Here is a 25,855-nt window from a genome sequence, read left to right on the forward strand (position 1 = left end):
ATCCAGCCCAGGCCGGCCCAGCGGCTCCAATGCCTGCCTCCGCCGTCGCCGCCGTCGCTGCAGCCGCTACTCCGCGAAGAGCTGGGGATCTGAGCCGGGGAGGATCCCCCGGCCCTGGGAGACACTTCGCGCTCCTCCTCCTTCTCCAGGTGAGCATGTGACTCGGCGGCAGGAGCCCGGCCTCCACTCCGCCCTCTCTCTGCCAGCCCCAGGAAGAGGATCGTCCGTGACCCGGGCTACCACTCTGCAGGGGGCGGGGGCGGGAGAAAGCGAGCAGGGCCAGCGCCCCCGACAGCGGGAGCTGGCCTGGGCTCGTAGCGGGCGGCTGCTAGCCGTCGCCCCCCGCTCACTTGCTCCTTAGTCGCCTCCTAAAACTCTCACGAGGCGCGACCTCCAGGCCCAATTTAGGGCTTTGTAATGTTTTATTTTGAAATCTTTTAAGATAATATTTTAGTTTTCTGTTAATTACGTTGCTTTGACTGTATACTCTATATTAGACTTTATTGTTTTATTGATGCTTTGATAGTCTGTAAACCGCTTTGAGATTTTTCTTTAAAATATAAAGCGGTATAGAAATGAAATTAATAATAATAATTTGCAAAGGCTGGCTCTTTATATGCCAACAAATGCCAGAGCAGTTGGACGGCCCTGCTGGGGTTGGCATCCCAAAATCCTGTTACCTTGCAGAGGAGCCAGCTTGCCCAGCAATAATCTGTAACAGGCAATGTTATTGTTGTACTGAATGGGAGTTGAATTTAGCAAGACTGACATGGCAGTCTACCCTATGGGCAGTGGAAGAGCCTTGCCTTTGCCCTGGGTGCATAAGATTCCCTTTCAAAACATGAAAGGGAGCCACCTTCCTTCCTTCCAATCCCTTGTTTTTTTGTTTTTGTTTTTAAAAAGACCTGCCTTTTTCATGAAGCTTTTCAACCCGCAGCCCTCAATTTACTATGATGGGGCTGGAGAAATACTTTGGTCAAGCCTTTACTTTTATTACTCTATAAAGCAGCGTGTTATATTGATGTACATATTAACGATAATTTAGTACAGTATTAGTTGAACAATTTAGATAGCTACAGCCTGGCAGCGAAGAGGTTCTGTGTATCTGCTTTTGAGGAGTGATGATCAAACTAATGCTCTCTCTGACCTGTCAGTCTTAGGCCTTGATTATCACTGGGAAGCCAGCTTAGTGCGGCAGAGGTGTCCACTGGGAAAGCTGACCGTGGTTACATAATAATGCTGGATGCTATGAAGAGAGGACTTGGCAGGTTCAGGATTTTGTTCTGATCTCTGGTGTCAATTACCATTCTGGCCAAGCCCAAATGCGGTTATACACATTCAAATCCAGGTGTCGCTTTTTCAGGCTGTTAGTCCCATCAAGAGTGTTGGATATGTCATACCTATCCTACTTCTTCCATTATATCTCTTATCTTATAACTCTTCCTTTGAAGGTAACACTGCGTTGGCGAGTGGTGCAGCTAGGTAATTTTAGACCTTTTGGACTTAATTACCTTTCTGAAATATGTGTGAGTTGTGTGTGTGGTTTAGATAGTTATGTGTATACCTCAGTTGAAGTACACAATTAACATGCCTCTTCTCACCCCAACTGTCATCAGTGCCTTACAACTGCTATGATGTTGAAGCAAGAGAGAGAAAACTTTGTTAATCCAGATACTAAAAAGAAATAAAAGAGCATGCAGAGTTTTGCTTTTTGAAAACTTGAGCACTTAAATCATAGCACCATCATAACTATAGGAATAGTGTTGCCCTGATGCAGAATACATTTGCTAGGCAATAAGCACTGTTTTGTTGTAGAAAAGGATAATGCATTTTAAAAGCAACAAATGTCCTTATTTATTTAAAATCTTTACATGCTGTTTTTAATTTGAAACCACAAGATGGTGTACATTTTAAAAAAAATGCATGAAAAATACATTACAGTATAAAATAAAGCAGCAGTTGATAGGCCAGGGCAGACATAACTTAAAAAAATAAAACCAACATATATAAATAGCCAACAAAGGCCTGAGAAAATTAATTAGTTTTTAGTAAATGCCAAGACAACATTAGTGTTGGTGCTTTGCAATAGTTCAGAGGGCAAGCCTTCTCTGACCTTTGCTCAGGGGAAAAGATTAGATGTGCATATTTATCATACTGAAAAATACCCTAACCATTTGCACACTGTAAGCGTTAAATGTACTGAAAATGTACGGTAATTGTTCATTCTTTAGCACTGGAAATGGGACTTCTTTATGAAGGTGGCCATGATAACCAGCCAAGACAGCAGATTTCTGAAAGATAAATAGGTGGAGCGGGATGCTGAGATCTATGAATTCCACCACTAACACCAAACCACAATGATCCCTGTCCTGATCACTGCATTCCTCCTCCTCCTCCAAGTGCATTGCAGTTCGCGGGTAGGTGGGCGGATACATGTGAGAACCGCTGCCATAATTTATACTTGGAGCGTGGACGGCTAAAACGATTTCCTCACAGAAACCAAAGGTCTGAGTGTTTCCTTCCTTGGATGCACGTGTTTTGCCCGCTTGCCTGGTATTTTTAGGCCTTTTTTTAGGCAAATGGAAAACAATTCTGCATCTTGGCACTAAGCCGCCGTTTCTAATAACAAAATCATAAAAGTGCGTGCGGCATTCTTTGTATATCCGGGGATGGCATTCCGAGAATGAAGAGCCTCTACGTCTCCAGCAGACGCAACGCAGCGCTCTCCTCCCCCTCTCCTTCGAGCACGTGGAAGCCTGTTCGCATCGGAGGGATGGTTGTGTGAAGCCGCATCCAGCTTCACTTCTGCGCTTCCCGCGTGTTGCGCGCCCTCTTAACGCAAAGCAAAACCCACCCCTTTCGTGACCCGGGCCTAAGGCTCCCGCCCTGACCTCTGACAGGCCTCCCTTCGGGCTGCGCCCCTGCCCTTCCACGGCCCTCCCCGCGAACTGCGCCCGTTGCTGGAGTGGCCTCTTGCCACGTGATGCCCACTTTGCCCCTGTCGTTTTCACACGTGACAGAGGGGACGCGCACGCGCGTTGTGCGCTTCTCGCCTGCCTTGCTATTCTCCGCTTAATCATGGCGGCCGGAGGGGCTGAGGTGGACGTGGGGGCGGACGCGTCCCTGTTGCCGGGCTGGGAGCGGGAAGGCGCGGCCAGAGAGGCGGCGGAAGGTGCGTGTGGGGATGGGGCGGGGGGCAGAGGCCGGTACCGGGGAGCAGGCGGAGGGCTCCGGCAGTGCCGCGGGCGGGACGAGAGGGGAACCGAAACGGCGGTTCGAGGGGTGGTCTGCGGGGACGGAGGAGGAGGTGAGCTTAGGTGTCAGGGAGAAAGATCGCCCAGTTGGATCTGTGCTCAGGATCGGAATTCACTGTCGGAATTCATTCGGGGGAGTGTGTAAAGGAATGCAAACGAGATTCTCTGGGCGTGTGCAGAGTGCCTCTGCCTAACTTCATTCCATCCACCCACATCGGGATAAGGCGTACTGGCATTAGGGCTAGTCGGACATGCGGTAACGGTGGGCGCATGCAGGGTGTTGATCGGGCGAGGCAGTGTGACGCACGGCATTAATTAGGGGCAAAGTAACGAGCTGTTTCGCCTCCTGAAGATTATTTCAGAGACGATAATGAGCTGGACGCGTGTGTTGAGGTTGGGTATGAGGAGGCTGCTGTGGGCAAGGCTGACTAGAGATCAAACCATATGTGTGTTTGCAGGAATGTACTTTTCCAGGGGATCAGATCAACAGAGAGCCCGACCTGGGCATACGCAATATAATTTCCTGTTTCTTAGACCTGTTCTTTTCTACCATTCATTAATCTATTTCCTTTGCCTGTACTGTAAAACTATGAAAAGATAGGGAAACCTAACCCTTAATCACCCAGGCTACCTTAAAAATACAAGAGAAGAACGAATCATTTAAAGACTGCTAAAGGATTTTGAAGTGTTCTTGAGTTTCCATCATCATGAAGAGGCATACTTTTCTTCCTGGAAACACTGGCTTGTTTACTTAACGTTTTATAAGAAAATATAGGTGGTTTATCATAATTCAGATGACTATTTGTGGTGTAATAGCCACTTAGGAATTCATCATGATGTAGCTGCAGCTGTATGAAGAGCTGCTTTACCATGTTTCCACATGAAGGCAAGTTAACCCGTATAACTCTGAGTTTTGGAACTCAGGACTCCTAGATTTCTGAGGGGTAAGTAGTAGTTGTAAGGCTGTTTGTAGCACAGCTACAGCTTTTGCCAATGCTGCAAACTTTAGCAGCGTTGGTGAGGTTCATAATAGGTATTGCAAGTGTAGACCTGCAACAACATTTGATAATTTATGGTAAGGCATGTAATATAAATAGGAACCAAAAAACAAACTAAACATATTGTTTTTATTTAAATACTCACTGTGGCCTTCTGAAAAACATTCATGGAAATGGAAGAAGATGGAAGCACAAAGAGTGAAGTTTTAAACTTTTCTCTTGTCAATCAACCATGCTTCCTCATCCTGACCTAACTAAGGAGATCTGTGTATGGAAACAATGATCCACATGGATATCTCTAACTCTCACTGGATCAGGGACTGTGTAAATGAGATGACATCCACATGTAGATGTCATCTGCATTTAGATGTTTGTACTATTTATTCCAACTTCATGAACCAGGAAATGATGCTTGCACAGATAGATCTTCAGTTAACTCCTAACTCCAGAGGCTATGGGCATTGTGTTTCTGTGTGCTGCTTTCTGTTGCCAGTGTTGCAGAGCAGCATGAGGGCAGTGTGCATGTGCAGCCCTTGAACCCTGCTGGTGTTTTGGAAGAGCTGAGGATCTTTAAAGACAAACCCAATATTGTCTTGCATATCTCAGGGTCCCCCAGTATATAAGAACCTGTCACTGCCTTCTCTTTGAGCTCATTGTGGCATCCAATGTGTATGCATACAGGACACCACCTTTACTAATGGGAATAATGATATACTGAACATAGTTAACACACCTGAACTTGCCCCAGATACAGCTGAGAAGAGGACAGGAGTGCAGTAACTTTTAAACAACCTTCCTTTTAAGCAACACAGGCTCTCCAAATTAGGTTCTGGACCAGCCTTCAAGTATAGAGGTGTTCTTGGAAATATGGTTCTCCTGGCTTTCAGAACGGCTTCCTAAGAAAATAAATCTTGCAGCTCTTTAATTAGTACGCCTTGTACTCTTGAGAGTGAGATGCTGATAAAAAGAATAGAATGCAGGATTTATAATTGGTTCATTCACGCTGCTCTTTCAGTACTCTATCAGCTGTTTTAACAAGTTGTGCCAAACTTGATTGAAGAGATTCTGTACTCCCATGCTGTCTCCTCCCACCTCCCCATTCTAATTCTAAGAGAGATAGTATTTTCAAGCGACAGGTTGTTTCATGCCTTTATCTAGGGAAAATGAAGGAGGCTGCTGGACAGCTCTCCCCACTGCTAATGAGGTGATTTGAGAACTGCTCAGCAGGGATGCGATGGTTGCCAGTGGCTTCTTGATTTGCAGTTTCTGAACTTGAACTTTGGAATAACTTAAAATAAGTTTTCAAAATTCAATTTAGACATCAAAATGTGGGTGGCAGTTTAAATTTCAGTGGTAGAACTTCTTTTTGTAAACCACTTTGAGATTTTTCTGCCATCAAGTGGTATATAAATGTTATGAAATAAATAAATATTCTGCATCTGGATGAAATTTTGCATCATTTAAAATGTATTGTGCAACTCTACAAATTAAGCTGTCTGTGCAACATAGGCAAATGGCCCAGAGATACATACATACATACATACATACATACATAATGTCACTAGGGAAGCAGATGACTAAAGTCATTTGAAATTTTGGGAAGCTTTAGATATAAAATGTATTGGCTATATAGTGTAATTTTAAGCAAACTTACTCAGAAATGAGTCTCATTGGACTCTTTGGGTTAACTTTCTAATAAGTGTGTTTATCATCACAGCCATAATCTGAGGTCAAGCAGCTGTTGTCCTTAAGTGAGCACTCAAGTGGCAAAGATACAGCTCCACAGACCCAAGCAGCTACTGCCTTTTCAGGCTCATTACAACCCTTTGCAATAAGGGCTGTCCCGATGCAGCCAACTCACTGCTCCTGGACTCCTGCAGGGATGCAAAGTCCTCATGTTTGGAGTTGCCAGCAGGGATGCAGCAACACAGTGCAGTATAATGACAGGTGCCCTTTCCTCTTTGTCACTGGGAATGCAGGTAAGTGCTCAAGTGAATTGAGCAAAGGAGGGCAGCTACCCATGAACTGCTAATCACAAGGTTGATTAGGACAGAAGCTGACCGGGGCTTTTTCCTCTGGTGTAAAAAGAAAGTGTATTATGCCACTGTTTAGGGTTGGGGACAGGGTTAAGCAATGTTTGCCTTGAGTCACCTGTGTATCCCAGTCTTTCAAACAGGTATATACAAACACATGCATTTTTGCTTGTGTAAGAGGTTGTTTGAATAGTGATGTGGCAGGCTACTTTCCCTGGAGAATGCACCATCCCCAGATGAAAAGCCAACCTACTCAACTGTGCCTTGCTCACTGCCAGCACTTGTTGCTCTGCTTCTGTATGCTGTCTTTGTGATTTCTGTAGCACTCGATAAGCTTTTAAGTAGCTGTATGGGCACCTGCTTAATTAAGTCTTACTTGGTCCAAGGCATATTAATTAACTGAACTGCACAGTATCTCAGAGATGTGTCAGTACTAGCTTGAGAACTGATGTTCCTTTGCCACTCACTTTTGCAATTAGACCTCTTTACAAATAGTTGGGAAAGGTTGCCTGTCTCGCTAAGGGCCTAGAGCAGGGGTAGGCACCCTGACACTTCCTAAAATTTCTGGATTCCATCTGTCCCATCCAGCATGCCTAATGGTTAGGGGTGATGGGAATTTTAGTCTAGAACATTTGGAGACCACATGGTTGTCTACCGCTAGCCTAGAGAGGCAGTATGCTTCTTGGCTATCATTTTCCTGGCTGGAAGAAGCACTGCAAGGAATCTTAGCTAACCCTTCCATTTTCAAAAGACTAGGACAGACAGACTAGCACGGTGTTTCTTGTGTGTGGTGGGGGAAGAGCACAGTAGTGGGGAAGCAGAGATGTGGAGGCAAATGCATCTTCCCACTCCTTTTCCTGTAGATTAAATGCTTTTCAATTTGTGATAAGAAGTATAAGAAACTGCCTTATACCAATTGAGCCATTGCTCCATACAAGCAAAAGGTCCATTTAACTGGATATGCCTGGAAGGAAATTTGGGACCTTCTGTATGCAGATGATGTGCTCTGCCTCTGAGCTGTGCAAACAAGAAAGGCAAGTTGCACTGTACCTGAAACATGGATTCCCATGTCTAAATTTGTTTTAAGAAGCGCTGCTTAGCTCGGTGTAACTATCTACCTATCGTGATTTAACCTTTTGATACTTCCTTTTTCTTAGGAGTAAAAGCTGGGACCTGCACCATCTTGGATGTTGTTGAAAACTTGGGGTAAGTAAGTAAGTAAGTAAGTAAGTAAGAGCTCACTGCTCTGGGAGGTATGTATGCCAGTGTCCAGGATGATTCTTTGCACTACTGCAACAACATTAGAATTCTGTTTTTCAGTGCTTAATGCCTGCCTGATGGATGCCCTTTGTCCATGCTGGGCAAAATTCCATTCATAAAATGGAATTCCATAAGTCATAAGATGACTTACATGATTAGGGTATCCTGAAACTTTGGAATAGCATTATGGGTTTGGTGGTGATAATGTGCAGCATTTTGCTACCCTGACATTGGGATGAATTTCAGCTGCATTGCATAACTCAAGGTTTTGGACTACATGCTTTCAGGTCTTCCCAGTATTTCCCTTGCAATCTGGGAGGAGAGTGCCTCCATGGCAGTTAGGTGTACATATTGTTGGCAGAGCAGTTGCTAGCACCTCCATTTAGCCAACCAGATAAACTGCAGGGTACTCTTATGGGGAGATGTTTGGCCTAGGCTGGTGGCTGTGTTAAATGGTGGTGATGAGCCCTCCTCTCAATAGCATAGAGGTTAAATTTGGATTGCAAGCCAGGAAATCATTGGTTAAATTTTACCTTGACCACAAATTTACTAGACAAGTAGTTATTCTCTCAAATGCTCTCCCGCCACACTCCCTTCACATTCCTAATATGAGTATATTGCTCTGGTGGGAATCAGCCTGAAAGGGAAAAATGAAAACTCCCTTTCTTATCCTGATGGTCAGACTGCCAGATGTAGTCATTGCTCATTGCAAGGAAGCAGTCTGTCGAGTAAAGAGCACCTCTGTGGTGGACCAGAACAGAGCAAAGAAGAATATATTGACACATCAGTGTTCTTTAAACAACTGCAAACGTTGTTTTTTGTGTATATATCTCAGATAGTGCAGAAGCATTTTAACCATTAATCTAATTTGTGCTTTGGGTTCATTATTGTGGTTCCCACCAACCTTGAATTCCTTGGAATTTAAACCAGGCATAGGGAGCCTTTGACTCTCCTGTGTTGTTGGACCACAGCAGTCTTCATCATCCCCGACCATGGCCCATCCTGGCTGAGATTGGTAGGCGCTGAGGTCTTAGAACAACTAGAAGGCTGCAGGTTCCTGATCCCTACCTTAAACTGTATAGCAGTCTTCCATCGACAGTAATGTGCCAGTAGCTGATGCTGAGCATATTGCGGCAGGGTTAGACATCAGCACAGGCTACCATGACAAAGTGGTTGGCTACAAAATCCAAGTCATAGGTTGCATTCAGATATTGCTTTAATTGAGATACTTTTGGGGTGATTTGGTGAAGAGTGGGCTATAAGTACAAATTAAGAATAAATAAGCAAATCAATTTAGATTGAGCCTAGCCTCCCCACAGACTTCACACTACCTGCCCGCCATGCCTCATTCAGCACAGTCACCACTTGATTGAAAACTTTCACTTCAGTTTTAGATTAATCATGGTTTAGCATGTCATGTGAACCCAAAACTGTAGTTAATCTTAATGGTTAGTGAAAACAAGCCAACTTCATTAACTGTGATTTGAACCTGGCTTGTTTCCACTTCTCACAGTGAAGATTAACCACAGATTGTCAAGGTTTAAGTGATGCAGCAAGCTTGTAGTTAATCAAGAAGAGAAGCCAAAGCTTCTGAACTCCTGTTGCCCAGACGATGGTCGGATGATGGAGCATGTGAGCCTGGTGGGGCCTAGGCTCCATTTCCCTAAAGCTAAACTAGCCCAAACCAGTCAATAAATCATGATGTCCTGGACAAAAGGGAGGAAGCCAAACACATAATGTAGGGACATAGGAATCTGCCTTGGGCAGAGTCAGATCATTGGTCCATCTAGCCCAGTATTGTTGACAGTGACTTGCATTGGCTTTCTGGGGTTTCAGGCAGGGAGTTTTTCCCAGCCTTACCTGGAGAAGCTGGGGATCGAACCTGGGACTTTCTGCTTGCACAGCAAGTGCTCTTCCACCGAGCTACAGCCTTTCTCCTAATTACTTTTATGTTGGCCCATAATTTTTGAAGCCCTGAACAAAAGGAAGAGAAACTGATCACTTAACCGAATTGTCAAATTAAATCAGAATATTGTATCTCTTTGCCCCCCTCCCCAAAACAAACTCGCTAAAACAATATATTTCACTCTCTTCTCTTCCTTCTATGGCCTGTAAAATCTTCATTTTGTGTCTATAAATACAGGTCTCCTCTTAAGAATGCAGATCCTCGAATGCGTGCACAGGGCATCCAAATGCTTTCTGAAGTCCTCCTGCAATGCTACTCACTCCTTCAAGAGCGGGAAGGTAGGACATATGGGCTCAGTCCTCACTCTTTTGCAACCATGGAGAGTGCTGCTTCAGGAGCTGGCCTCAGCATTCAAGGGACCATGCCCGAGGTAGTGATTAGCAGCAGGAGGCTAGGCAGGCAGGATTCAATGACTCAGTGGTTTTTGACAAGCCATATGCTTCTTTGCTGAGTAACTGGGGTGAACTCAGGTTTATTGAAAGCTCTAACTTTCTGTTAGAAAGCAGTTAAATGTTTGGAAGAGAGTGAAGATGGAAGGCAATGCCTTACCGAAGCAGTAAGGAGTAACGTATTTTGTACTTTCAAGAGGATTATGGATTTTAGGGTGACACAGAGAGGGAGGGTTTGACTTAATGGTATGACTCTCCTGGAATACTGAGACTCCTGCCTGAGTTTTCCCAAATGTGTACAGTGGTACCTCTGGTTACGTATTTAATTCGTTCCGGAGGTCCATCCTTAACCTGAAACTGTTCTTAACCTGAAGCACCACTTTAGCTAATGGGGCCTCTTGCTGCTCCTGTGCCGCTGGAGCACAATTTCTGTTCTCATCCTGAAGCAAAGTTCTTAACCCGAGGTAATATTTTTGGGTTAGCGGAATCTGTAACCCGAAGCGTATGTAACCTGAAGCGTATGTAACCCGAGGTACTACTGTATAAGCTAGTTTCAGAGCCTTAGCAGTGCCTGAGTGGCTTCACAGGAACCTCCTTACCATGCTGTGGTCCAGAGCTATGTGGGTAGCATAGTCATTGTTAACTTTCAATAATCATCATCATCATCATCATAATATCTGCAGTCCCAAGAACACATGATTAGTGGTGGTCTGATCTATGGTTCTGCACCACAGAATGTCCTATGAGATGGGAGATCTTAAGTGTTCAGTTACCTTGCAGTTTCCCTTTCAGAATGTCCTCTTGCTGTTTCTTTGGTCATAGTGTTAGACATTTTATGCTTGTGTGCAACCACTTATCGGTCATCAGATGAATTTTTTTAAATAGGTCTGAGGAGCCAAGAGTAGGGGGAGAATGCCTGTATTGCCAAGTGACCTGTAATGATTCTGCATTTTCCTTCATCCTTTCAAATCTGCTGAGGCTGATGTGGATTCCAATTTGCCCCATGGATATCTCTATTTGTGTTAGCTAAGCCCACCTACCACCATAGCCCTAGTTTCTGATAATGCTTGTCTGTTCCAGTGTCCCACCTGGTCTTGTTCTATGAGAACCGGCTGAAAGATCATCACCTGGTCATTTCTTCTGTGCTGCAGGGACTCAAAGCTCTGGTGAGAATTGTTTTCATGATAGTCATTCTCGTTTATTCATGCAACTTAATATAAAAGTATATGTATGTGGTGCCCTAGATCTTGGTTAAAACCAAAACATCATAACACAATAAAATTGGAGCAAAATATATTAAAGAAACAGAAATACAGAATGGATCACCTGATAAGATTATTGCAAAAAACCAAATAATTTTCATAAGAAGCCTTGCAGAAATAATCTAGCGACAGCAATCTGTGGCAAAACTGGGGACACTCTCTATTCATCTGCTCAGTGGTAGAAAATTGGGGTGCCCCGAGGATAGCAGATTGACAGCTCTGGCTCATTTAACTGAGACCAGTGAAAGCTGCTACAAGACAGGCTGATTAAGGTAGTAGGTGCTGGTGTAGAAAGAATCTTTTCTGAATCTACTTGGGATTTATAGGGATTAGTTAACAGTGAATTTCCCCCCTTTCTCTCTTAATGATTGGGTCACTGTCACACTGATTAAATGATGGGCTCCTTTTGTTTGTTTCCATTGCACTGACCGATAATATGCCATACATGGCAGTCTGAGGCCTTAAGCATGCTAACTGGTAGCCATTGTTACATGAGGATGGGTACTGAGTTGTTACCATTACTTTCCTTGTCTCTAGAGTATGTGTGTGGCGTTGGCTCCAGGCTTGGCAGTGTCTGTTCTCAAGGCCATTTTCCAGGAGGTTCATGTCCAGGTAAGTCAGAGAAGCCCTGATAGACTCTCTAGTTTTGCCTTTGTGTTCCACATCCATGCTTCAGCGTATCTGTTCTCATTATTATTATTAAACCAGTTCCTGAAGTATCCTGTACCTCCTGTGGTCCCTCTTGGTGGACAATAGACAGTAGTTCTCTTGGCTAAGACCTGCTCATCGATATTTTCTTGCTGTCAAGAGAATTGAAGCACAGGGTCATGGCAGAAGTTCGGAGAATCATATCCCCTGCTCTTTGACACTGTCTAAACGATATTAGAAAATCTGAGACTTGGTGGTTTTATGGCTGTATTACTGATATTTTGTAATGGGCCATTGTTGTAAGTCATCTTGGATGGCCATTGCCCAGAAAGGCAGGCTAGAAATAGTTCTTTAATAAATAAATAAAACTATGAAACACAGCCTGGGGGAATAGTGCACCGGAGTTGGATATAGGTTCAAATTTATCATGACTTGTTAAGTTGCCTTTGGCAAGTAACTATATTAGCTGCCATTCTTTATCAACTCCCCACTGCCTTTATTAATAACCTTATTTGAAAGAGTAGTTGGGTGGGTGGACAAGATGAGATTGTGGCAACTTCTCTGAGCCTTGAGTAATTAAATATAAAAGGAGTGGACACATGTATCCTTTGTGTGTGGTAATGAATGCAAATTCTGCTGTGAAATGCCTCTAGCTCCGGTGTGAATGTGTATATCTTGATTTTCACATGGGACATTAAGGGAATTGGAGCTACTCTCAGCAAGACTAAAAATAAAGGTAGAGAGGATGTTATGGAAGGTCCTGGCCTTCAGCTGGGTGTGTGTAAATTTCTGACTTGCCTGCAGTATCTTAATTGTCTTTCTGGCAAATTAGGCACCCAAATCTATGGACCTGAGTATGATAACATGAACTGGAGAGGGATCATAACAAAAACATAAATCTCTAAGGCTTGGAACAGGTTCACGTAATACGGCTTTATTTCCCAGCTATGCTTTTCTTATCTTCCAGTCTTTGCTGCAAGCGGATCGCCATACAATCTACAGTATCATTACTAACTTCATGAGCAGCCGAGAGGCAGGTGAGATGGATGGCTGTGGAAGGGGCTGAGTCGGACACCCTGCTGGAAAACCCTGGGAATTTCCTTACCTGACGCTTTTTCCTGCAGAACTGAAAGGTCTGGGTGCCGATTTCACCTTCGGGTTCATCCAGGTGATGGATGGAGAGAAGGACCCACGCAACCTGTTAATAGCCTTCCAGATTGTACGAGACATCATTGTGAAGGGCTATGCATTGGGTATGTCCAAGTCCTTGTCAGTGTGGGGAAGCCCATGTCGGCAGCGGTTGGTTGGTTGGTTAAACTTCTTATCATGCCTGCGGTGTGTGAGGATGCAGGCTGTATCGGGAGCTTGTTAAAGCGTGCATAGCTTTGGAATCATTGAACATAGAACCACAGGTTATATCTGCTGTTGAGGCCATGGAACACACCCACTCTCTTTCTCTTTCTCTCTCTCTCAATTTGTGGCCTGTGTGAATGGTAGCACTAAATGGGATGCAAATAAATAGTCCATGTCCAGACTTGCGACTGATTGTTTTGGTCACCCAAAGAACTCATACTGCTGTCTTCACCTCTCAGGGCCCTTCGCAGAGGAGTTGTTTGAGGTGACTTCCTGCTACTTCCCCATCGACTTTACCCCTGTGAGTGAGTAAATCTGGTGCTTTCTCCCTCCTTCACAATGCTTGGATATGGGTGTTGGAGCAGGATAGTTTGTGTAATGCCTGGAACTGGGGGTGTCCATATGGAGATGGGTTTATTCAGCACATTCATGTCTAAATAATTCGATTTTGCTTCTGTTCCAGCCCTCCAATGATCCTCATGGAATCCAGAGAGAAGACTTGATCATCAGCCTGCGGGCAGTGCTGACCTCCACTCCCATTTTTGCTGAGGTAGGGCCATTGTGTATCATGGCTGAAGTCTGTTTTCTGTGCCCTGTGGGTTCTTCCTGAGAACCTGTAGCAGAGTTGGTTCCCATCCTGATACACCATGTTGAGCAATAATACATTGACAGAGTTGGGGTAGACTAATAATAATACATACATACATACATACATACATACATACACTGCCCATCTGGCTGAGTTTCCTCAGCCACTCTGAGCGGCTCCCAACAGAATTAAAAGCACAATAAAACATCAAACATTAAAAACTTCCCTTACTGGGGTCCATAATGCAGCCATTTGTAATAGTTTATCCTCATCTACAGAAGATGTTGCTGTAGTGGTGCACAACAATTTGGATCCTAAAAAGCCATCTATGAATCTATAGGTGTTGGGGAAGGGAACATTGATTGCAGATCTTCCCTCCCCCTTGCACCACCTCTCATGCTGCTCTGGACAAGATTTTTGAGGGGCAAAGCGGTTGCAAGGTGAAAATTCCTTCTTCTCTTGATGGGAGCATCACATTGTCAGAACCTTCATTAGGATAAGCCAATGCATTTATTCCCAGAACAAGCATATTGTAGAGATAATTTTGCCCTTAACTTTGAGACTTCAGTCTATTGCAGATATATGAGTTGGGGAGTAAATTTACTCTCCGGTCCTTTTGCATTTCCCAACACTGATCTTTCAAACTGCTACTACCATCAGACTTTGGACAGAGAGCTTGATTTATAGATATAAATAAATATTTGCTTTTTTTATTTAAAAAAGCTGGGATTAATGGCTCTCTGAAATGGCCCATATGCTACACAAATTGCTGCCGTGGTAGGTATATTTTGCCCCTCATAGAATTAGAATAAAGTCAGAAATTTATGAAACTGCTGGAGCAATCTTAACCCTGGCCAGGCAGCAGTGGGCAGAGCTGAAGCACCTGAGCATCATATTCAAAGCCCTGCCAGGCAAAGGTGGGGAGTGTTTTTTCCTCATTTTTTGCTACACTAGCTCCAGGCAGGTGCAGCTGAGAGCCTGATGATCCTCTCAGAGCTTTCCAGTGGCTACTGCCAGCAAAACCACCAGTGGTAGCTTCCTGCCTGCATGAGTGAACCTAGGCCCTCTACAATGATGGCTAAGATGATAGCAGACTGTGCAGTATTCTAACACAAATACCCAGTCACCACCAAGGTGGCGTCAGTGGGGGAGTATTGCATTGTGCTCTTTATATGGGTTTTACATTGTTTTGTGAGGCCTGCTGGTCCGATCTTCTGAGGTATATTATAACCCCAAATTATGCTGAGCAAAGTATATTGAGATTTCCAGGATCTTCTCTCCTTACAGTTCCTGATCCCGTTGCTCATTGAGAAAATGGACTCTGACGTACAAAGTGCCAAGCTGGACTCCCTGCAAACCTTGGTAAGAGCACTGAGCAAAGGTATCAAGGCTCCGCAGTAGGTTGCCATGCAGCCCTCTCTGCTCCTGCAGCTTTCCTCAAAGCAAGCATCCACTTTTCTCTTTCCCCTGCACTGGGATTTATGTGCCCTTCAAGCTGATTTAAGGGGTGGCGGCGGCTGTGGTGCTGCTTCTAGGTAATGCAGCATCTTGACTGCAAATTAACAGCACACCCCAGATGACTCATGTCTTACTCTCCTTCCCCACCCCCCGCCCCCACCTTTCTTTCTTTTGCAGAATGCTGCCTGCATGATCTATGGGGAGAAGGAGCTGAAGGAGTTCCTACCCAGCCTTTGGTCATCCCTGCGCAGGGAGGTGAGAGGAGTGAGGATTCCCAAAGCGAGGTGGTTCTGGTGTCCTGTGAAAGTGCATCCATTACATTGTTCCTGCTCTCTGTGTCTGGGGACTGCTTGAAACATTATATACTGCATTGGCCTGAATATAAGCCTCACTTTTTCCCCCAAATTCCGACCGTGAAAAGTTAGAGTGTGGTTTAAATTTACATTCGTGACCTTACAAAAATTGGCTTTTACGATATTGCTGCTGAAACAGAAATACGGTAAAACAGAATGGGTGTGAGTGCATGCAGAATTTTAAGGGAGCAGCTTATATTCGGGTATTTCCCCCCCCCCTTTTCCCCCATTGAATTTTAAAGGTGCAGCTTATATTCGTGTGCGACTTACATTCGGACCAATACAGTAGTTTCATTACAGTGAATTATCAGGCTGTTGTAATATTTGATGGACCTATAAAGAAGCAAATAACCCCCTCCCCCCCCCCCGGCTGGATCACTGGATTACTTGCTGGATTGCGGGATCACTGACTGGATTATCTGCAGGATTGTCTGCACTGTACAGCTGATTCTCCTCCTGCTCCTCAACAGGTCTTCCAGACAGCAAGCGAGAAGATTGAAGCAGAAGGTCTGTCTGCTTTGCGTGCTCTGTCAACATGTCTGTCCCGCTTGGTGCTCAGTTCCGATGATGAGGATCTTTTAGATTCCTTCCTTACAGGCATTCTGCAAGGTAACCTTTGGAGCAACATCCCTTTCCTAGCATCTTTCCAGTCCTGTGAAAGACCTTCCATTTCTCATTCATAAACTGCTGCTTGGAGGAAATGACCACTTCCCCAAGGGAAAAATATCTCGTCATCCTGTTGCAGCCATGATTTGGCTTACAGGACTGGAGGGAAGGGGTGGAAACTGGAGCTGACTTGTGGGAAGGCAGCAAGTTCTCCACTAAGCTTTGAAACTGTTTGCAGTTTGCAAGCTGGTGGAATTAAGTAGTGCTATTTCTTGCTGGGATTTCTGCAGTGGCATTGGGAGTGATACTGTTTCTCCCAAGCGCTCTTACCTGTTTCAGATTGCAGACACCATCTTTGTGAGCCTGACATGAAGCTGGTGTGGCCGAGTGCCAAACTCTTGCAGGCGGCTGCAGGGGCCTCTTTGCGAGCCTATTACCGGATCACATACAGTGTACTTCCCTTGCTGGTGGAACAGTACACCAAGCATGAGCAGGTGAGGACAAATGGGAGCGGAATATGCTTGTGATGGAGAGTAGCGAAAGGGGCTTAAGTGACTGCAGTCTCATATTAAGGGACGTTTAGTGGCATATACCTGCCCCAGGCATATGCTTGGGCTCAAATTCCATGTAGGACAATGGCCTGCAGATCTTGTCTCTCCTTCTGTGTCTTAGTCCCTTCAACCCATCCTCTGCCCTTTTTGATCTCTTGTAGAGTAGCCAGCACAGGACAATCTTGGAAGTGCTGCTTGGTTTCTTGGAGCTGCGGCAACAGTGGGGGCCTGAGGAAGACGGTGAGATGGTTCTCCATTCTTCTTGTTTCCTACTAGCAAGGCTGCCCTTCTGCAGCATCCTGGGCTTCCAATGTTCCTGTCTTGCCCAGAGCAGTTGTTTGCAGAGAAAAGTCGCCTTAATCTATGGGATTTAGCAATGGCCTGTCTGGGAAGAGGGGCGGGCAGTGAGATAGGTGCAGTAATAGGGAGAAGAGAAATGCGGAGACAACAGAATTGAAAAACAAAGAGTTAGCTTCCTAGAAGAAACTCGAGCCCTTGTGGTTGGTGAGAGAAGTCTTAGAAAATGTACACACAAGAGTTGAGCTCCAACTACAGCACACATTTAAAGCAGTATCATATTACCTTGGAGATCAGTATTCCCCTCACAGAGCTACAATTCCCAGAGTGGTTTAACAAGCAATCCCTGTTCTAACAATTCTCAGCACCATTAACAAACTACCGGGATTCTTTGGGCGAAGCCATGACTGTTTAAAGTGGCATGAGAGTGCTTTAAATGCAATGCAATTGGGACCCCAGCCAAATATTTCAGAACCAAAGTTTCTTTGAGCATGGCTTTCAGTGACCAAGTAGAAATGCTTTTTGCAGGATGACATGGTGACTGCAGTTGAGTCACCTTGGTGGATGACTGCTCTTAATGAGCAATCCATCTGTGTTTTTTTCTTATCCAGGTACCATTGCTGACCACTCAGAATTTTAGGAAGTTTCTCATTCTTCACTATCTAAATTCTGATCACAATCCTCTCAGACTCTGGGTTAGAAAGTTAAAGCGCCCCTACCAAGGACCTTGTAATTTCTAGTGATTCATGCCCAGGACGGTCAGTCTCATGACACTGCCTGTGTGCCTGTTTCCCTCCCTTGCAGACAAGAGTCCACTGCTTTGCTTCAAAGATGCCCTGTGTTCCGTGGTGTTCTCTGCACTTTCTGAGTCCAGTGTGCAACTTCAGTTGGTTGGCATCCGGGTTCTGACCTTTCTAGGATCACTGCAAGGTATGTGTTGATCTGTGTGTTACTCCCAGGAGTCATGGAAGAATTACGGCTTGTTTAGAGATTTTCCCCTTGGTGTGCATTCCTTTACAGATCCATCTAGCGTACACACAGACCTGTTTCCATCATGTGTGCGCAGCCAGACAGCTGGACTTGAATCAGATTAGGTACTGTCCCACCCCACCTTGCATAACTTGGACTATATGGGCTGCAGGCAGCCTCTAGGAAGTGGAATGCAATATAGTAAAACTGGCACTGATAGCAGAGTGTTACTACCAGGGAAAGGAAAGGCTTTGAACTTCAGTCTCTCTTCCGTTTCAGGGCTCCTGACCCTCTCAGATGTGGAGATGTTTGTGGATCACCTTACAAAGTTAATCTTGCATGAGGACGATTCCCAGACCAGGTGAGGGGTGGAAACAAGGCTGGACCCTGTGGGTGCAAGGGAAACAGCAGGCATTGTTGAACTTCCCAGAATTGTCTTTGGGCTTATCTCTTTCTAAATATTGAAGATGTTTACATTCTTTTAGTCCACTACCTGTAAATGGCAAATGACAAGGTTTCTAATACAGTCTCATGAATTACTCATTTCTTCATCCAAAATTCTGCTTCTGTTTGGTGTTGTCTTACAGTGATCTGTTAAGGTTTGCATGTGTATTAATTAAGAAAAGGGCTTTACTAATACTGCTTTTATGATCTTTGTTCAAGCTTAAGTTTTGTACTAAAACATCCTTTGGTTTATCATGCTTTGTTCTATTGTGTGAATAGAGCTCATATCTTCATTCTCTTAGCACAGATTCATTTCATTTTGAACCCAATAGTGTAGTTAAACATTCTTCCGTAAAAATGTCCCTCGTAGTGTAATATTCTCTAAATCCTTTTTTTTTTTTTAATGTCTAGCTTGGTTAGACATTTATCTAGCTTGGTTAGACATAAATCCTGTTGTTTCTTTTCCTCTTGCCTGCACTTCCTATTCAGTGCGCTTTGCATCGAAACCTGCCAGACACAGGACAGTTTCCAAACAGATCCAGTGATACCTTTTCATAGTTTCCATAGTGATGTGAGAATCCCACCCTCTTCTGATAAGTTCTTAGATGAACCCGGACGGAGTGAGCTTAACAAAACCTGGGCAGTCTGCATCGCTGTCTAACCTGCGTTCTTGTCCAAAGAGCTCTTGTAATCAAGGGAACATTTTTATAAAATGTAGTGCACACACAGCTCAATATTACAATTATAAAATTAGATTGCCATGGAAAGAACTGTGAGTTGCTTTACAGTATTGAGTGGCCAACAAGTTCATCCATCCTTGCACACTCCTTTATCCCTGCAGCATGGTAGCTATGGAGGCGGCCGGACGCCTGGCTCCCCTCTATCCACAAGCCTTCAGCAAGTGCTTGGTTCAGAAGTTCTCAGAAGGGCTGCAATCAGGTACAGCATGCAAGTTGGGCGGGTTGTGGGGAAGTGGGTGTCCTCTCTTACGCTGCCTTTACTAAGCATTTGTGCAGAAGTTCACTGCGTCTATCCCTGAGTGCTAGCTGCATTGTAGGCAGAGCTGTTGCAGGGAGCTTTGACTTGAATCTGCGTGATCTCTGTGCCTTGAGGAATGTGAGTAAGGCCAAACTGGCAGACTGATAGGTTAGCTCCAGGTCCAAGAATCAACCATTCCCAAATCCTGTTCATGTGGAGGGGTGGAAGGTGTTACCTCCATGGCCCTGTCCCTAGGGACAAATTCATTGACTGGCTATTGTGTTCTGTGTGCTGTTTCAGAGCTTCAGGAGGACAGCAATCCATCCCAGCAGGAACGTCGCCTGCAGGCTCTAGCAGCTGTGTCCACGCACCCTAGTATAGTGAGGGAAACAGTTCCAGTCCTCCTGCAGCACTTCCAGCAGATTCAGCAAGGTAGTATAAGAATTGTATGTGATAAACTATTGATCCTTCGGAAGTGGGAACCTAGCCCAGTGCTTGGGACAGCAATAACAGAAGGGCTCAGCATCTGTGTGTCATTAATAGGATGTGTAAGATTGGGAAGGGCTGGAGCTCAGTAGTAGAGCGTCTGCTAAACATGGAGAAGGCCTCAGGTTCAATCCCTGCCATCTCCAGAAAAGACTGGATAGCTCAGTTGGTTAAAGTGTGGTGCTGATAATGGCAAGGTTGCAGGTTTGATCACTGTATGGGACAGCTGCATATTCCTGCACTGAAGGGGGTTGAACTGGATGATCCCCAGGGTCCCTTCCAACCCTACAATTTATGTTTCCATGACTTCCTGTCTGAAACACTGAAGAGCCACTGCCAGTCAGTGTAGACAGTGTAGCTCAGTGTAGCTCTGAGTTAGGTAAACCCAGGAGCCTGACTCCTTGTAAGGCAGAGCTTCCTTGTTCCTATGGATGGGGTTAGTAGAGAGCTGTTTGTACACTGAGCCTTGGTAGCCTTTAGGGGCCTACAGTCCCATAATTCTGTCATTAGCGGGACAGAAGTACAGCTTGTTGTTGGAAGCCTAGGACCATCAGTCTTTGACTGCTTTGGCCCATAACCCATTTCTGACACAATGTGATGCCTTTAAATGGCCCTGGTGATAATGTATTAGTATTTTTTTTAAAAGAAAAACACATTGGAACTGGTAGTCTCCACCCTGAATGCTCTTTTGATTTTTGATTTTATTTTGCAGAGAGTATACCTGCAGATACCCACTCTGTGGTGTCTGTGTGCCAGAGTCTGCAGCAGGTAGCATTCCAGTGCCAGCAAGATGCTCAGAGTTACTGGTACTTCCACCAGGCTGTGGTGCCCTGCTTGGTGGGCTTAGCAGTCAAGGCTGCCATGCAAGGTAAGGTGGGGAGATGAGCACAGACCCTGTGCTCCCCGAACCAGGCCAGCACCCATAGCTCAGGTGGGGTTCTGCATACTGTCGAACCTTGAGAGAAAGGGAGGGACCTTTCCCTTGTGCTGGGCTGGCCTTTACCCACTTGGGGTCAATCTCAGTGTCCCTGTCAGGTGTCCATTACGCAGGTGGCAAACTGAAAGGCAGCTGATGGGATTCCAGGAACTGTCTCCATCCCCTCACATTTATCCCCCCCCCCTTTTCATGACTATTTTCAGAGAATTCCCATACATTGCCAAGCAGTGTGCTGCTGAAGGAAGAAGCCTTATCAGCCATGGTATCGGTCATCAGCAGCGCGTGTACGCACTTAAGACCAGAGTGAGTAGCAGCTGCTGCCATCCTGTGATCTCTGTCTCTTCAGAGTGACAAGTAGGGAGGCACAATCTTTGTGCTTTTGGATAAGGTCAGGTTCTAGCATGACTCCGCAAACAGAAGTGCAGGCAGTCTCCCCTGCCCCTCCTTGGTGTTTTTATACTACTGTCAAATGTCAAGGAAATGAAACAACTATCTTGACTTTTAGAAGACACCTGAAGGAGGCCCTTTATAGGGAAGTTTTTAATGTTTGATGTTTAAATTTGTTGGAAGCTGCCCAGAGTGGCTGGGGCAACACAGTCAGATGGGCAGCATATAAATAATGAATTGTTATATTATTCTGTGCTGTAAACCAGTGTTCTTGTTTCTTCTTCCTGGCAGGCAGGCTGCCCAGAGTGTCTCCAAAGTGGTTCCCCTCTTCTTGGATGGAGAGCTTTCCTTCCAACCTGGAATCACCTTTCCCAGCCCTTTCCAGCCCTTCCAGGTATCTTGTATGAGTGAGGTGCTGCTGCTGCTGCTGCTACGTTTGGGGAAATGTGGCCAGAGACTTCAGTAGTGGAAACAATATTTCTTTTCCTTTACAGGATGGGCAGTGTCTGATGGCAGCCCAGAGAAGGCTTGTTGCTCTCCTCATGGCCTTTGTCTGCTCCCTGCCAAGGAATGTGAGTCCTGGGGAAGATTTGGGGGCGGGGGGAGGTTGCCTCATGGCTGAGAGAATGGATCTACCCATCCTGCCTTGTGTGCCTGATCCCTAGGCAAGTGATGCTGGGAACCGGCAGCTTGAAGCTCTGCTGTTGCCTCCATGCCTCCCCACGCTCTGGCTTCCTTTCAGGTTCCAATTCCTCAGCAAGACCGCCTGCTACGTGAACTGCTAGCCCTGAGCTGCTCCTGTGACTGCCCTTTCACTGCCACAGCTGCTGCCAAATGCTTTGCAGGACTGGTTAACAAGCACCCAGCAGGTAACAGATGGAGTCTGTCCTAGGACTGAAGGGCTGGGGATGTTGTTCAGAGGCTTGTGAAACCTCAGAACTGGGCTGTGTTAAGTGATGCCCTGCTTGACTGATGCAAGAAGTTGCTCAGAACAAAAGTCAGTCTCTTTACCCTTTCCAGGGCCTCAATTAGATGAGCTGTTGGAGCTGGCCATGAACAAGTTGGAGCATGGCCTGAATGAGGGTCCTCATCAAAGCCAAGCCCTCACTCTGCTGCTGTGGGTGAGTTTCCGCCATGCCCCATCCCTTCCGTCTCTGCCAGAAACAGAGCTCAATGTTCCTTTCTTTTTGCCCTACAGGTGAGCAAGGCTTTGTTGCTACGCTACCACCCGCTAACCACACACCTGACGGACAAGGTGAGCTTCTGGGAAAGGCCTGGGACCCTCGGGGAGGCCACAGTGCCCTTACCACATTCAATGGCTCCTGTCTTTTACCCTACAGCTCCTCGTGCTTTTGGGGGACACGGTCCTTGGCCCTGCGGTGGGCGATGGCCTTGCCTTGCTCATGGCCGACTCCCCAGATGTGCTGGGCAAGAGCTGCCACGCTGAGGTGCGCCTCATGTTCCGCCAGCGCTTCTTCACAGAGTGTGTGCCGCAGTTGGTGCAGGGTTTCCACACAGCAGCTCCTGGTAAGAATTTCCTCTTGTCCCATTCCTTACGGAAAGCATCTGAATTAACAGGAGGAGCACAGTTGGAATAATGGTCAAATTGAAATGAGGACGCTACTGCAGCATTTTAGCATTTTTTTTGTCTGCAGAAATTGTGGACTCCTTGCATGACCTGCCTTTTGTAGCCCTCTTTGGACAGTAGGAGCTTCTGAACTCTCGACAACAAAAGGAGCAGTCTGAGCCTCTCGCCTTTTTCTTCCTCTTCCCCGGACCCCTCGGAGTTTCTGGAGATGATTTTGGGCAGGAGAGCTCAAAACTGTGAGCTCACCTACTCTGCCTGTTACATGGGACAAAAAATGGCTTTTCTTTACTGGCAAGAGGTGGTCTTCACTGTAGGTCGGATGAGTCTCCTCGGAGCCACAGGATTAAGCCTTGCCCTTCTGTTCTTCCTAGATGTGAAGGCGAATTACCTGAAAGGCCTGTCTCACATACTGAACCACCTGCCCAAACCAGTGCTAGTGACAGAGCTGCCTACGGTGAGTGTGCAGCAGTGCCAAGTACCAGGCCCTAAGAACTCTTACTATTTTGTGGGTGAGGCGTATTTTGGAGAAGAATGATGCCCCCCCCCCCCTTTTCAGCTAGGATAGCTCAGTTGGTTAGAGCATGGTGCTGATGATGCCAAGGTGGCAGGCTTAATCCTTGTGTGGGACAGCTGCATTGCAGGGAGTTGGACTAAATGATCCTTAGGGTCACTTTCAACTCTATAATTCTGTTGATTCCATGTCTCTACCCTCTTATCCCCCAGTTGCTACCTCTCCTGCTGGAAGCTCTGTCGTGTCCTGACCTTGCGGTGCAGCTCTCAACTTTGCACTGCCTACAGCCCCTGTTGCTCGAGGCGCCACACGTCATGAGCCTGCACGTCGACACACTCGTGGGCAAATTTATCAGCCTGACAGACAACCCTGCTATGGTGAGTGCTGGGTAGCCTCTTTATGCAGCTGGGTACTCCCGGTTTCCTCCTGGATGGTCAGCAGAAGACTAAATGTACCGTTTCTATTGCAGGCAATCCGCATTGCTGCGCTACAGTGCCTCCATGCACTTGTCTCCCTCCCCACTCCAGTGGTAAGTAATGGATCTGCCCGATAGCTTGCCAGGTGCTCCAACATTTGCCTTACTTGTGCCAAGATCTACTTGTCTCCTGTTGCTAGCACAAACCGGTATTAAGACCTCCATGGGAACTGTGGGAACCTCATTGATGGTGGCTTCTGCTTGCTACCAGGTGATCCCTTACAAGCCACGAGTGATTCGAGCCCTGGCCAAACCCTTGGATGACAAGAAGCGGCTGGTGCGGAAGGAAGCTGTGGCAGCACGAGGAGAATGGTGAGCAGGACTCTTTCTCGTGGGGGACAGCGTAGAAAAAACAGTACCAACTTAAATACACTGTAGTTGCTCGACTTGACTGTCCTTGAGACTCACTGTAATTAAATTGGAGGTAGCTTAACATATCCTTGTACAGATGTGATGAAGCCATTTTGATTGAGCGTAGAGGTTTGGATTAATAACTTGGGTTCTGACTAAGCAATCAGGATGAAAAAAAAGTATAAGGAAGACTTGAAAAGAAATGTAGAATATCTGAATTAATGTAAACACATTCAAATATTAACAGTAATAGAATAAATTCAGCAGTAAGAAATATTTTGATATAAAACCGGGAAAATGAGGGGGGGTGGGATTGAATATGTAGCATAAAAGAGTTAATAAAATGAACCAGGGAGGGGAGGAGGGGGAAGGGAAGTTAAGGATATTTGGATGTAAAGTTGTGTTTAAATTTGTAAAAAAAACGAAAATGGTAATTATTTATTTATAAATAAATTTTTAAAAGGGTTCATTTTGTTCATGCCTTGCTGCTGCTAAAGCCCGCTGCGGTGGTCTTTTTCTTCAGGTTTCTGCTTGGGACACCTGCCAGGTGAAGGTTCACACTGCAAATCCTGACTGACAATCTCACCTGCCCCCACTCACCTGGTAAGCTGTCAGCCTTGATGTCCTGGGGCCTAGATTTCCATGCAAAGCAGCAAGGCTCTGGGCAGAAGAGGACTTTTTTGTGGACTGCCCTTTCCTAACCACAACATCAGCGTTCAGTAGGAAGGAACAGCCGGCCCCTGTTCCTGCTGCAGCGCGGTAGTGAGTGGAGGTGGCAGGAGCCCCATATATTATGTATGTATGGGGCCAGAAGAATAAAAACTTGTTTGCTAACAGCCTCTGGCAAAAGTGCTTCTTGTGGGGAAGTAGCAGAAATAAGGGTCTTGCCTTCACCTTCTATTAAGTCCAGCTTCCCCACCTTCCTGCCATAATGGTGTCTGCGTACAGAGAGATTTTTCATGTGCTAATAGAACTAAAGCCTACTGCATGAACTTAGCACCTCTCATGCAAAGATCAAACAGTGAATTACTTGAATACAGAATATTTCTGAATACAAGTTGCAAGAGCTGAGCCTAGGTGTCTAGGAACCTTCTGTCTGATGTGATACCTGCTGGAGAAATCTAGCAAACTAGCATAGGAAGATACTGACTGATCTGGTATGCCTTTTTCTGTAAGTGCAGGCTGCTGGTTGTTTACTTTCTTGATTATCAGCCACTGGTATTAAATTGGTGAAGCTGCAGCTGCCTTTGGCAGTAAAATGAGTTCAGAAATCCACCTGAGCCCCTGTGTGGCATTCTGCAATGAGGTGGTAGTTTTCTTGTTTGGAAAGTGTTCTACAAATAAAGTTTTTAAAGAGTGCCACTGCTGCCCATCTGAAATTTATACATGGCATTAAAGGTTACAGCTCCCTAGTTCCTCTGCTGTGTCTTTCCAGTGACAACCCTCATTAATGACCATAGTAGAACTGCATTTGAAAATCAATGAAAGTACATGACTGGCCATGACAGAGCGTTGTACGTGCTGGGAAACAGCTGAGCCTCAGTAGTAGAGAGTCCATGCTTTACCCTTCCTAGATGTAAGACTTCTGCTGGCAAGGTGCCTACTCTTGAATAGTGTTTCTCAAACTTGGGTCCCCACCTGTTGTTGGACTACAACTCCCATCATCCCTAGCTATCAGGATCAGTGATCAGGGGCGATGGGAATTGTAGTCC

At 45.6% G+C, this 25,855-nt stretch overlaps 1 protein-coding gene across 2 annotated transcripts; it reads left to right on the plus strand.

The window, feature by feature from the left end:
• Positions 1-13: 13 nt before the first annotated feature.
• Positions 14-25,505, plus strand: MMS19 (MMS19 homolog, cytosolic iron-sulfur assembly component). Of its 2 annotated transcripts, none has more exons than XM_083443788.1 (31): positions 14-149; positions 7,443-7,491; positions 9,689-9,789; positions 10,981-11,066; positions 11,700-11,774; positions 12,778-12,847; positions 12,935-13,063; positions 13,403-13,464; positions 13,627-13,713; positions 15,040-15,114; positions 15,388-15,465; positions 16,034-16,172; positions 16,509-16,663; positions 16,882-16,960; positions 17,822-17,947; positions 18,266-18,347; positions 19,272-19,369; positions 19,709-19,840; positions 20,607-20,762; positions 21,035-21,134; positions 21,510-21,612; positions 21,713-21,790; positions 21,961-22,087; positions 22,239-22,339; positions 22,417-22,473; positions 22,559-22,745; positions 23,178-23,260; positions 23,530-23,694; positions 23,787-23,846; positions 24,004-24,104; positions 24,667-25,505. In XM_083443788.1, exons 3-31 carry the CDS (start codon positions 9,717-9,719, stop codon positions 24,692-24,694), a joined length of 2,892 nt encoding a protein of 963 aa, XP_083299914.1. In that variant the 5' UTR covers positions 14-149; positions 7,443-7,491; positions 9,689-9,716; the 3' UTR covers positions 24,695-25,505. The 2 variants fall into 2 exon arrangements, with proteins under 2 accessions (XP_083299914.1, XP_083299913.1); XM_083443787.1 differs by lacking the exon at positions 14-149 and adding an exon at positions 1,949-3,172.
• Positions 25,506-25,855: the final 350 nt, after the last annotated feature.

Source organism: Podarcis tiliguerta (genome assembly GCF_965153285.1).
Source record: "Podarcis tiliguerta genome assembly, chromosome: 5".
In the NCBI taxonomy this organism is placed as follows: domain Eukaryota; kingdom Metazoa; phylum Chordata; class Lepidosauria; order Squamata; family Lacertidae; genus Podarcis; species Podarcis tiliguerta.